This window comes from Pogona vitticeps, chromosome 2 (genome assembly GCF_051106095.1).
Source record: "Pogona vitticeps strain Pit_001003342236 chromosome 2, PviZW2.1, whole genome shotgun sequence".
In the NCBI taxonomy this organism is placed as follows: domain Eukaryota; kingdom Metazoa; phylum Chordata; class Lepidosauria; order Squamata; family Agamidae; genus Pogona; species Pogona vitticeps.
In genome coordinates this window covers 148105555-148118469 of record NC_135784.1, presented here as the reverse complement: position 1 = coordinate 148118469, position 12915 = coordinate 148105555, and the positions used below count along the sequence as shown (strand labels likewise).

The following is a 12915-nucleotide window of genomic DNA, read 5'->3' as shown; positions in this document are numbered from 1 at the left end:
GGGGGGAGGGGCTGGATATAAAGGCTGGTATATGGAGTATGAGGAGAGATTCTGGTAGTGAGAGACAGTGTGAAACTTTAAAAAGTGAACTGGTAGAGAGTTAGAGATCTGTAAGAATGCTAAATGGTACAGAGAGTTAATAGAGATTTAAAGTTAAAGTAAAACTGATACAAATACAACTGATTAGCAACCTGTGATTTACCTATTGAATATTAATCATATGTTAACTTTCCTGATCTAATAAATGAGTTAAATTTTAAAAGTACACATGTCTCCTTGAGTGAATGGTATTGAGGCAGCAATACCTGGTGGCAGCGAAGAAAGAAGAAGGGCGAGAACCTTGTGAAGACCTGAAGGGATAGGGGCTTCAGAGGAAATTGCCACACTTTGTAACCACCACCATCCTTGAGATCTTGTGAGACAGGGCAGGTTATAAATAAAATAAATGTGTTAAATAATGATAATCACAACGATAAATATTAAGCTTTTACAGAGCCCAGCTGATTGGTTTCTACTGAGACCTAAAATAGTATGAATTTAATGCAAGAATCATAGAATCCTCATAGGGTTGGAAGGGACCTTGGAAGTCTTCTAGTCCAACCCCTCCTGCCCATGGCCTCATACTGTCCCGGACCTCATACCATCCCGGACCTCATACCATCCTGGACAGAAGGCTGTCCAATCTTTTCTTGAAAATCTCTATGCCCATTGGACAAGTAACTACATACAGTATGTAAAAGCATATATTCTCCTCCATAGTATCTTTAACATAAAGAGGTCATCTTTTCTCTAATATGGGAGAGTTTAACCAAACTTAGATGCCACTGATAAGCATGTTAAAGGTTATTTCTTTTAGCAGAGCTGGTATTGTTCTGAACTGTAGAAGAATCCAAAGTTTGTTTCACTGTGAGTCAGTGAAAGTGACAACCAAGTCTGTTTAACAGACTATTATGAACTCTTGAGTTTACAATTTACCAGCCATTGATATATTTTGGATGGCTGTCATTTAGCTACATTGCATGGGCATTGACAGAGATTTTTCAAGTCAGGCAGCTATCTTGGTGGAAGGTGTAGCTGCTTTTGGAAAAAAATTCAAATTGGAAAATCAATGAATTAATGTTTAATGGAATATCCCTGTGTCTATATAGAAACATATTACTACATCAAGGCTGAAATTCTATACATATGTATCTGAGGGTTGCTCCATTGAAATCTTTAGGTTTTGTTTCTGTGCAGAATTGCACTGTGAAGCTACTGGTGAAATGTTTTGTTTTGCATTCATGTCAAACAGTTAGCTCTCAAATACGAAGGTGAATAAAATCTAGCAACAGTGAAGTTTCTGATATGTAAAAAAATTAAAAATTATGAATTTAAAGGACCAACAAAATGTCACAATACCACCTATTTTGAACAGGTGTTGATAAAAGGGGTGGATGCACCTGCAAATGAAGAAAACACCACCGGCTTCCTTGGCTACTGTCCTCAGGAGAATGCCCTCTGGTCCAACCTGACTGTCAAAGAACATCTGGAGATTTATGCAGCTGTGAAAGGGATACAGAAAGATGCTGCTGCTGTGGCTATTAACCGGTACGAGTGGCAAAAGATCCCACATACATTGTACAGCTCAAACCTCAGAGGTTTTGCCTGTAGAAATTGTAACCTTTCACTTGATATGCTCCAGCGGTACCAGAGACTGAAAACTGGTCGTGGTTCAGTTTTCAGTTTTCTTGTTAGTGAGAGACAATAATCCAGTAATCCTGAAACTGTATTAGCGAAGGTTTTCACAGCCAGGATCTAATGGTTGTTGTGGGTTTTTCGGGCTCTTTGGCTGTGTTCTGAAGAATGTTGCAGTCCACTGAAGATGCCAGCCACAGAGACTGGCAAAACGTCAGGAAGAACAACCTTCAGAACACGGCCAAAGAGCCCGAAAAACCCACAACAACCATTAGTCCTGAAACTGTCTTGCAGGACCTTCTTTTTGCTGTTGCCATGCAGAAAGTGTTCATTCTGAGAATAAACTGAATAGTCTCTTTCTTCTTTTCTTTCAGGGTAGTTGAAGCTCTAGAACTCCAAGAGCATTTTAAAAAAGCAGTCAAGAGATTATCTGATGGCATAGCTAGAAAAGTAAGTTCTTTTTTTTTTATTTTAGTCCAAATGTATAATGTTAGTTACAGGCCCAGGAGCACCAAGCAATATTCATTGTCATCATCAATCTTTATTATGGTCACAGACCAGCAAGATTATTAAAAAACAAACAGAACATACAGAAAAAAATCTTATATATAGTATATAAAACCTTCTTTAGGGTGATTGCAACATTTCCTCTCTAGTTCCCATAGTAATCAACAAAAAGTTAGACACTCTGTCAGTAATATAAGTCAATGCACCCTCTAAGGAGGACAGCAGCAAATCTGTAGGGCTACCGTTCAGAGAGGCACCTATTAGTGGAGAGATTAATTACTTTCTACAATCATCATACATTCTGCAGTGAAAAACAACATGTTCAAATGATTCAATATCCCCATTTCCACAATGACAAGTTTGATAATTAAACGGAATTTCCCTAAATGGCCCATCTAGTATAGCTGATGGTAATACATTAAAGCAAGCTAACATGAATGCTCTTTATTTTGGAATGGACAATGCATATAAGTATGGAGCAATGAAGAACTCATAGTTATTAATTTTATTGTAGATCAGTGGAGAGCAGCATTTATTAGCGGCACTTAAGTGCTGTAGGTCCAAGTCTATTAATCTCTGGACAACAAGGGATTTAATCTTCTGGTAGTCATGACTACTCAACATCTTCTACTGAGAGACCTAACTTAAATAGCTTCTTCTCCATCTCTCTTGACCATTGGGCGATATAGGTATCCTTAAGCAGTAGAGAGCAATAACTACCAGGGATTGCTAGAAAGTATAGATGTAGCCACCATTCAAAGGCCGCAATCCATGCCTTACATTCTACTGATCTAATGCCCAGTTCCAGATAAATAGCAGCAAGATGGAAGGCCCAACAGTTTCCTTAAGAAGGCAGATTGAAGTTTTTCAACTTCGGCTTTGAATCCCAGTATCCAAATAGGGATGCCATATGTAAGTTGGGCCTGAGTCCTAGCCTCATAAATTTGAATAGGAGAAGGGATATATTGACCCCTTGCATGTAGAAAAACCTTAGGATCTGCTGCTGACTAGAACTAGCTGAATCAGTCACCTGCCTACGCTGTTCTACCCAAGCTCCCATGTTCTGCAGTTGTATGCCTAAGTAGTTGGTGCTGCCCACTTGCTTAATGGCATTGCCATTTAAGGTCCATCTATATTGTTTAAGAGCTTTAGAAAACATCAGCGCTGTTGACTTACTATAACTGATGATCAAATTATTCTCAGAGCAATAATTCCCAAAGGCAGAAAATAGCTTATTTAGCCCAGTTCTTGATAGTGGTAGCAGTACTACATCATCATCAGTGTACAAGAATAAAGGTGGCTTGGTATTTGATAACTTGGGAGCATGAGAGTCAGTGCTGCTGAGATAAGAAGGCAGATCTTTGAGAAATATGTTGAAGAGAAGGGGGGGGGGTCAAAATACATCCCTGTCTTACACGTCTTGTTACTGGGATTGGATTTGAGAGTTCTCCCTGCAGTTCACACATAACTTGACCAGAGGTCTGATTGTATAGACATCTAATAAGGAACAATAGGCACTTATCTATATCAATATTGAGAGTCTACTCCTGCTAGAGTTGCCTCCTTGGTACTACTCCATGCCCATGAGGCTGCTCTGGACCTACACCACAATTTCATCCTCTTCCTCCCTTCCTCACAGTCATTTACAGGGAGCACCAATCCACCTTGCTGTCAGCTAAAAGCAAACTTAAGGAGTCTGACTATGGGAGAGAGGAATCAGAGTTACCACCAATCATAGTGAGGAAGGATTATTGGTGTGGGTGTGGAAGCATACACTGAGGGCCCCTACAAACCTGAGCTGGCCCTCATGACATCCTCCACATCAGATTTACGTACTAAGAGCAAATGATTGACATACACAGTGTGTCCTACTGGTTCAAAGCTCAGCCTGAATTCTTTGAATTATTGTGGTATGAATGTGGGGAATTTATACTGGAGGATCACAGAATCTTGCAGATGCTTCTAAAATGGACAGGGTTTCTGAACAGAAGTTTCCAGCTCAAAATGAAATCCTCTACCCGACCTTGCAAACATTGAGAGTGGTGTATTCACCTTAAGAATCCTCCTTGCTTTGCCTCTGTTAACAATCCAGTCCCTTTTAGAACTAATCACAATTCATTCTGTGAAAGTTCTATAAATTAATTGCAATTGGAAAACTATTCCTACCATCATTGTTGTTCTTGAAGTCCAGGAGCAGGAGTAACTAGTGTATGAAGTCTAGTACTATATGAATGATAATATATGAAGAACCTTAAATAGTTTAATGTGAATACACACCCATGTATCTGATGATGTGGACAATTGATTAGGACATGTTATTATAAGAGACAAATATGATGCTGTGATGTTACTAGGCTTTGTAATTTCTTGGTTTGCAAATGTCCAGCATGTAATGCTTGTATCATGTGTTTCTAATCTAACAACATTTCCCTGAAAAGTATGGGATTTGAAACTGATATCTCAAGTTTAAATTCACACTGAGTTAATACTCTACCATCATCAAGTAGCCTGAAATCCTTGAGGCTAAAATGTGTGATACAATCTAAAAATTGCTTGTTGGCTGCCTTAACGTTGTTATTTTGTTCGCACTCACGCAGTGACAGAGCAGTTTCTGAGCTTTTCCTTTTCAGCAGTTGTCACCATGGAGACACTTCTCCTATACTGAGACACCCTGCCCACATTATTTGCTTTCATTCCTTTTATTTATTTACTATTCATCTTTAGATCTTGTGTCCTTGCAAGAGTTTCCAAGTGACTTTGGAACCACGTAGGCTCCTTATCTTTTCAAAACTGAAATTGGCTTTCTTTCGTCTTAGTTGTGCTTTGCCCTGAGTTTGTTGGGCAGTCCTCCGGTGATGCTTTTGGACGAGCCAACCACAGGGCTGGATCCCAAAGGAAAGCGCCAGGTGTGGTGAGTGGCCCATCTGTTACTGGATTTTCTCCATTTCCAGTTGTGACCAAAATCCTGTCTCCCGCTCTTCCCAGACTTGTGGCATCTTAGCACCTCTTGCCCTGCAGCCCAGACTGGTTTCGGTCCTGTCCCCTTAAGTCTCTTCTTTTCCTGAGGTAACGTAGGACTGGAGATAGAATACTCCGTTCTTCCGCCCCTGGAGTTTCATCCATGAACTCAAGATCAAACTGAACAGTGGGAACAGGCTGCACTGGCTGATTCATCTGTAATCAGTCTTTTGTTGTCTGCAGGAAAGCAATTCATGCCATTTTGAAAGAGAAGGACCAAGGAGCCATTCTGACAACTCACCACATGGAGGAAGCTGAGGCAGTATGTGACCGAATAGCCATCATGGTGACTGGACAGCTCAGGTGAGCGTCGTCATGCATTTTCTTATGTAGCATAAAGTATACCATGTATGCTACACAACTTCAGAACACGTGCTGATGGGGCAAAAAAATTCTTTTTTTTAACAATCCATTTCTCTTGTATAACTCAAAGAAGTTAATTTTGTTGAATATATAATTGCTATAGATTTTGTTCTATTAGTGTCCATCTGATTTATGTATAGGTTACACATGTCAACGGAGATCATGAAAACTAAGAATGAAGGTCTACAACAGAATAAATAATACTTTCAGGCTTTCAAAGAATACATGAGGGGGACTGTGGACTAAGCAGCCTTTCTGCCCTCCTTTTAATATCTGTGTGTTTGGCACACTTTTAGAGCCAAATGTATGACTGGGGGAGGCCATGTGACCTCTCTCCTGCATCCTTAATCCACTTACAATAGCACCAAAGGGAAAGCAAATATTCTGAAAGAAAAGATCACAGAAATACAATTTACTGGGGAAGGGGGAGAGAGATGTAATGTAATTGTCACATGATCAGGTGTGACCAGTTATTGAGACCTAGTTATCCAGACCCATTTTAAATCAAACCTTTGGCCGTCCTGATAGGTGGACTTACTTTGCTAGGCAGTGAGAGCAAGCTAGCTCTCCAAGATTGATCAGTGACCTTGGAAACTAGCAGTCCAGCACATATCCTGAGGCTCTTTCCTCATCCATCTCAGAGGTTTCAGTTCCTCACCTTCCACGTCTGGCAATCCCATTCTCTTCCCAGCTGTTCCTCTTTTAGGACATCCAGCTGGCAGTTTAGGTTTACCCCACCTCCTTGTGCAAGTGACTCCCATCCACAGGCATCAGGTGGTTGCTACAACTGATGCATCGTGGGGGAAAGGGGTGCAGGGCAAGGGCAGACAGGCTGGTAATGAGGTGTGGAAATGTATGAGCAATTACCTTCAAATAATCAACTATGATTTTAGCAGGTGGTAGCTATCAGTGATGGGTCATATGTAAGCCGACTGCTGTTATGCTAAATTAAAAAGAATGCAAATTTGTTTTCGTGGGGTCTCCAGATCTTTTTGTCAAACAAGCTATCTCAAAAGACTAAATTTGAAGCTGGGCAAAAGGAGGACCAAGGATCTAGAAATCCTGGGGGCAAGAATGGCAAAAAAAAAAAAGGTTGATTCTCCTGTTTTGAAGACATAAAAATCATCTATTAGTGGTCCCCAACCTTTTTCGAACAGCGGACTGGTTCAGTAGTGGGGGGTGGCATCCATGCATGTGGGGGGCTGTGCGTGTGGCCATGCATACGTGGGTGGGGTGTGCATCTGTGCATCCGTGAGTGGGGCATGCGTGCATCCATGAGTGTATGTGGGGGGCATAGGTGCGTACGTGCATGGGGGGCATGTGTGTAGGGGGGCAGGAGATCTGTCTCCACGGCCTGGTCCTGCCAAGGCCTGGTACCGGGCTGCAGCCCAGGAGTTGGGGACCCCTGATCTATAAAATCCGAATTGTCTCCATATGGGGAGAAGCACATTGTCTCCCTTTACACTGGAAGCAGTAGTAACAGAGCTGGAGGCAATTTTGGAAAAAAGAAATTATCATAAGAAGCCAAACTCAATGCCTTATTTAATGGATGCTTGGGGCAGAACTTCAGAGACTAAAGTCTCAGCTGCCCTATGGTGTCCCAGAATGAGTAGTGAAAGCTTATCTAAGACAGGTGTAGGCAACTGAAGGAACCCTGCTGTGCAGTGGTTAAGGTGTAGTACTTCAGTCAAGCCTGTGCTCATGACCTGAATTCAATCCTGATGGGTTGAGGTAACTGGGTCAAGGTTGACTCAACATTCCATCCTTCCAAGGTCAATAAAATGAGTACCCAGCTCACAGGAGAGCCCCTCCCAATAATTGTTCCTTGCATAATTATGTTGTAAACTGCCCAGAGATTGCTGTCCATTATGGGGCAGTATATAAGTCAAAACAACAACAACTGTGACACCGCCTCCCCCATATCTTCTTGGATTTCATATTCCAGCAATTCAGCAAACCTAAACCGCAGAAGCCTCTGGGCTGCAAGGTCAGAAGACCAAGCAGTCGTAAGATCGAATTCACGTGACGGAGTGAGCGCCCGTCGCTTGTCCCAGCTCCCGCCAACCTAGCGGTTCGAAAGCATGCAAATGCGAGTAGATTAATAGGGACCACCTCGGTGGGAAGGTAACAGCGTTCCGTGTCTAAGTCGCACTGGCCATGTGACCATGGAAGATTGTCTTCGGACAAAACGCTGGCTCTATGGCTTGGAAACGGGGATGAGCACCACCCCCTAGAGTCGAACACGACTAAGCAAAAATTGTCAAGGGGAACCTTTACCTTTTTAATGGTCGAGAGATCGAGGATTTTGGAATCAAATGACAACTAGAGGGCTACAGTTGCTCGTGCCAAATCTAGGAAGAGACTGTGAGACGTCCACATTTATTAGCCTTTGTAAATTTATGTCATATATGATTCCTTTCTACTGTAGGTGCCTTGGGTCTATTCAGTATCTGAAAAGCAGATTTGGCAAAAATTATTTGCTGCAAATAAAAGTAAAAGGAGTAGAGCAAGGGGAGCTTCTGAATACTCACATTCTACAGATCTTCCCACGTGCAGCTCGCCAAGAAAGGTAACTGCGAAACCAACCTGCAGTTTGATTGTTGCGTTCTTGTTTGATCGTTACTGCACTTCTGGAATTCTTGGCATGAATCAGATTAAGAAGATAGGGAGGATATACCCATTTCCTCCTTCATGTCATTAACCCTCTTATTATTATTATTATCACTTAACCAATTATTTCAATGTGACCTAACATGAACGAAGCAGTTCACGTTATTTCTAGAGACCAAACCCAGGCAACTCCAGTACAGCTGGCATCTGCATGCATCTTTGGGTGTCTAAGGAACCATGCACACCGTTTCTTTTCTGTTCTATTAACCAGTGCAATGATCCAGGATTACAAACAGTTCAGCTGATTGGACTGACCTTCCAGAGCTGTGGATGTGGAGGTGTTTTAAGAACTGCTGCTCTGGAGTACAGGATGTCTTATGTGTGTGACTGGATCTAAACTTTTTAAACAGGAGACTGCACATGTAACTCCGGTTGCCCTGCCTCTGCTGTTTCTGATTTTATTTGTTCTTAGGCTATCCACTTTGTTGGTCTACAAAGTCCCAATGGAAAATGCACTGCCCCTCTCCAGAGCCTTCTCCGTGCTAGAAGAAGGTATGTCTGATTAAATGACTTAGACAGTTCATGGAAGGTGAAGATATGTAAGGCCCAGTTGGGGTAGCACTGCCCCTTTCCTTTGCTTTCCCTCCCTCTCCTCCACATGGGAAGAGGGGGGACAGAGCAAAGTCTGATCCTAAGTTGAAGCACATGGTAGAAAAGTTCCAGAGGTGGAAGGCAAGGGAAATTTGAATGGCCCCCAAGTCAACAGACCATAATTGTTTTACCTTGATATCCACACAGCTAAACGAAGGTTCAGCCTTGAGGAATACAGCTTTTCTCTGAACACTTTGGAGCAGGTATTGTGTTTTTTAAAAATACGGTGACATAAAATACGGTGGGATTGGTAGAGGGAAGCAACTTGAGGCCTTAATTCATTTGCTACTCTCAACTAGAGAAGATGTATTGAATCAATGGCTGATTGGTAAGCTGACACTTATGTAAATCCCATTGTTTCAGTGCTTCCCTTTTAGTTGGAAGCAGCAGTTCGGCAGTTCGTGCTGTTTATCGCCGAACAGGCGTTCGGTGCATTAAAGCCCCGCCTCCTCTAGCAGCAGCCCACTCAGAGGCAGCAGCCTGGCTTCCTTGCCCTGCCTCCTCTGGGTGTTGCCTCTGAGTGGGTACCTGCCAGAGGAGGTGGGGCTTTGAAGTGCCAAACACACATTCAGCCAATAACTGAACTGGGACATGCCCATCTCTAATTGAAACTAGGAATTGGATTTAGGCCCAAATCTCAGTGGATGAAGGCCACATTTGGCACTTGTGCAGCTGCTGCTAGATGAGGCAATTAACTGCAAAACAGAGCATTGCATGTTGCTTCTATCCTTTGCTAGATCTCTGTTTTCACCACTGTGGGCTCCATGCCCTGCTCCTTCCACTACACTGGGTGCTGTGGAGATGAATGTGTTTAGAAATTCTAGTGAACTTCTCTTGAACTAGATTGAGGTGAATTGGTGGGATGTTAGCAGTTTAGGTATCTGGTTGCAAAGCCAGAGGTTGGGAGTTCTGTTCCCCACTAGGCCTCCTGGAGTGGAGTCAGACTGTGTGCCCTTGGGGGCAAGCTGCACAATCCCAGGGTACCCCCAGTAGAAGGTGATGGTAAACCACTTTCGTATATTCACTACTTAGAAAGCCCTGTAAAATGTTGCCATAAGTCAGAATCGATTTGATGGCACACATGTATTATTATTAGACTGAGGTGATGACTAAGTTATTTTCAATCTTTTTTGCTGCTGTTGTATAACATGCTCTTATATTATGGAATATACTTATGAGAAAATATGTCAGGGCAAATTCTGAGGGACATGGCCAACCCCGACTAGTCCTGGATGAGAGGTGAGGGGCTTGCTTTCTTCTTGGGTTTTGACCATGTAGCTTCCTTCTGTTACACCTTTTAATGATTGATGGCATTGCTTCCCTCTACAATGTTTTGTAATGGACGTTGGCGGCTTCTGCTTTGTTGGAGCTTTTGAATGATCTTAGAAAAATGTCTGGCTTTTCAAAGAAGTTTTTTGTTGCTGATGCTTGTTAATCCATTATGATCTTGGGATAGCTTCTTTTCTCTCTCCTTCATGTAGAAACGAAGGAAGAAGAGCAAAAGTTATTTTTGACAGGGTTGATCATTTTGATTTTGTCTGTTTTGAGGAAATGGGGCCGAGTTCTGATTTCCCCAACCTCACTGACATAGAATGAGTAACATCTGCATTCAACCCATTTTCCTTCTGCAAGATGCTCAGAGTTGTCAAAGCTGAAGACATTAACCATTTGGTGGAGGTTTAGGTACACTTTGGAGATCAAGAGTGTAAATTGCCACTTTTGAAAGAAATGACAGAAAGTATTGTGGAGCTATTAGCATACAGCACCCAAAAACTGTCATTAGTGTTCAGATCTACTGTTCGTAATTTTGTTGTGGTAATTGCAACTTGAATTGGAATCATCCATATATCTGGTAGCTGCTGATAATCCTATGAAAATACATACTGATAAAATTGTGTTTCATTGTATTGTTTAGGTTTTCCTAGAAGTTTGCAAAGAACAAGAGAGGGAAGATGCTGACATGGTTCTGGATACAAATTTTGAATGGAGACAACTGCAGGAGGCTGCTTGCTAAGCCCAGTCCAAAGACCAGTGTTTACAGATTGGACAGATCAGACTAACCCTAAATACATATTGTATCTTGTTTACTGCTCTGACTATAAGCCTGGGGGGGGGGGGAGAGAATGCAGTTCATATATCCATCTGTGCACTAAAAGGTCTGTGTAACACCTGTATTAGTCATGTGTAAAGGTGTAACATTGCTGAAAACCTCAAACTCATAGGAGGCATTGGGTGTTCTTTCTTTCTCTCTCTCTCTCTCATGTCCCCCCCCCCAAAGTATACATGCAGTATTTTCAGATAAACTGTTTACAGTTTAGCACTTATGGCAATGTTACTGGTATATGTTTGAAAAGTGTTAAATGACTTATCTTATCCACATAATGTTTGTGACTATACTAAGATATGGATCATAGAGTACTTAGATACTCCCATATACCTAAGCCTCCCTGCCCTGTGTGCCCCCCCCAAAAAAAACAGTTAATAATCAAGAATTCAATACGTAGACTAATGGAACTATAGTGGATTTTTTTTTCATTCTTAGGTCTATAAAATAGCCGCCTAGCCAGAAACAGAAAACATGATACAGTTGCTTACTAGAACTGATACTAAGATGAGTTTAAACACCTGGTGCAGCTCAAGATATGTTGCTGCCCAAGTCAAGATATATAGTACCAAATTCCACTGAAGAAGCTCTGGTATCTGCAACAGACAATCCTACATGTGTCATTCCTTCTGTCTGGCATTAAAAATAAAACAACAACAATATTGTAATTACTAAAAGGACTGGATTTTTATGACATTCCAAACCAGATGCCTGAGGTGTTCGTTGTGGCAAGCAATAATTCTTCTTTCAAATGCCTTAAAGCTCTCTGACAAATACTTCCCACTCCCTTCAAAATATTAAAATCTATGCATAAATCTGGCTACTAGGTTAAATAACATTGAACTGTTTTGTAGTGTATCATCATCACACAATCTCTGCAACCGTGGGGTGGACATGGGAGATAAATACCCCTGGACTAGCTTAGCCACATGACTCTTTATATCATGTCATATAAAAATAAATCATATATTTCTTTAAAGTGGTATTATCTTGTGCTTTCTTATTGAAATAGAGTCCCTTTCTAAACTATCACTTGCCTCCCACTGCAAACCTTTGTTTCTATCACTAAGAACTTTAGGGGAAAAAAGGTCTGTCTCATCTCACTTGTGAGGTACCTCTTTTGGCATGCATATACTCAAACACAGATTTGTTGTTTTCTACGTATCTATGACATGTGGCCTTCATTCATAAATAGATTACTGTACCTCAGTGCGGGCAACGTGTGCTCCTGAATAGTTTTCATGTCTCACCTCTGCTTCTGCCACACCATTGAAATGTAGGTATGTAGTGGTGGTAAGAAGTAGGCTTAGCTTTGCCTCACCATTAAAATGAGTCCCAAAGGGAGCATAAGCCTTATTTGGAAGTGGCAATAGGGTCCCAAACAATGTGCATGCTTCCCCTCACCACATTTTTAAAGTGAAAAGCCACTTTTCTGGCAGAGCAGCAGGAACAGGATGTGTACCTACCAGTTGGTTTGGGTTATTTTATATAACTCTGATGACACATTATTTGCCTACTGCTGTCCTATGTACTCCTTAGAAAGCACTGTGAAGGGGACCTATGGGGTTCTAGTGTTATAGTCATCCAGTGAGCCCTAGCTGGAGTGCCCTTTTAAAAAGCCTTTCTTCTCACCAAGGATATCTGCAGTTCTCCCAGGACCCTCAAAGTTCTTCTTGTACCAAACTCATCTGAGGCTGCTGGTCCTTCCACTGCTTCATCTCCTCAGAGATTCTTCTATGTATACTGAGACTGTGCTCAATTAGTTGACCCCAGAATGATATTTACCTCATTATCATGCTATTCTAAGACAGCATTACTAACCCTGGACTGAAAAAAATGGGGGTGGAGAAACAATGGAGAAACTGGAGAGCACAGTCACCGCGCACAAATATTATTTGAAAGGACCATGTGGATCTCTTCTAGGAGATCTAGAAATAAAATTTAGGAAGAACAAGGGGGGCACTAACATATATGGTTTCCTTTCTCTC

General features: G+C 41.7%; 1 protein-coding gene across 21 annotated transcripts in view; it reads left to right on the top strand.

Annotated features, from left to right (window-relative positions):
* Positions 1-11906, top strand: part of LOC110077805 (ABC-type organic anion transporter ABCA8) — a 109899-nt gene extending 97993 nt beyond the window's left edge. For all 21 annotated transcript variants that reach the window (XR_013541082.1, XM_078384330.1, XM_072990775.2 and 18 more), the window contains 8 exons: positions 1415-1587; positions 2049-2124; positions 4998-5092; positions 5383-5502; positions 7991-8131; positions 8645-8724; positions 8971-9026; positions 10739-11906. Coding sequence is in view for 20 of the 21 variants with exons in the window: in XM_078384330.1 (XP_078240456.1) it covers positions 1415-1587; positions 2049-2124; positions 4998-5092; positions 5383-5502; positions 7991-8131; positions 8645-8724; positions 8971-9026; positions 10739-10837 (840 nt within the window). In the remaining variant the exon portion in view is untranslated. The remainder of the gene's footprint in view (positions 1-1414; positions 1588-2048; positions 2125-4997; positions 5093-5382; positions 5503-7990; positions 8132-8644; positions 8725-8970; positions 9027-10738) is intronic.
* Positions 11907-12915: the final 1009 nt, after the last annotated feature.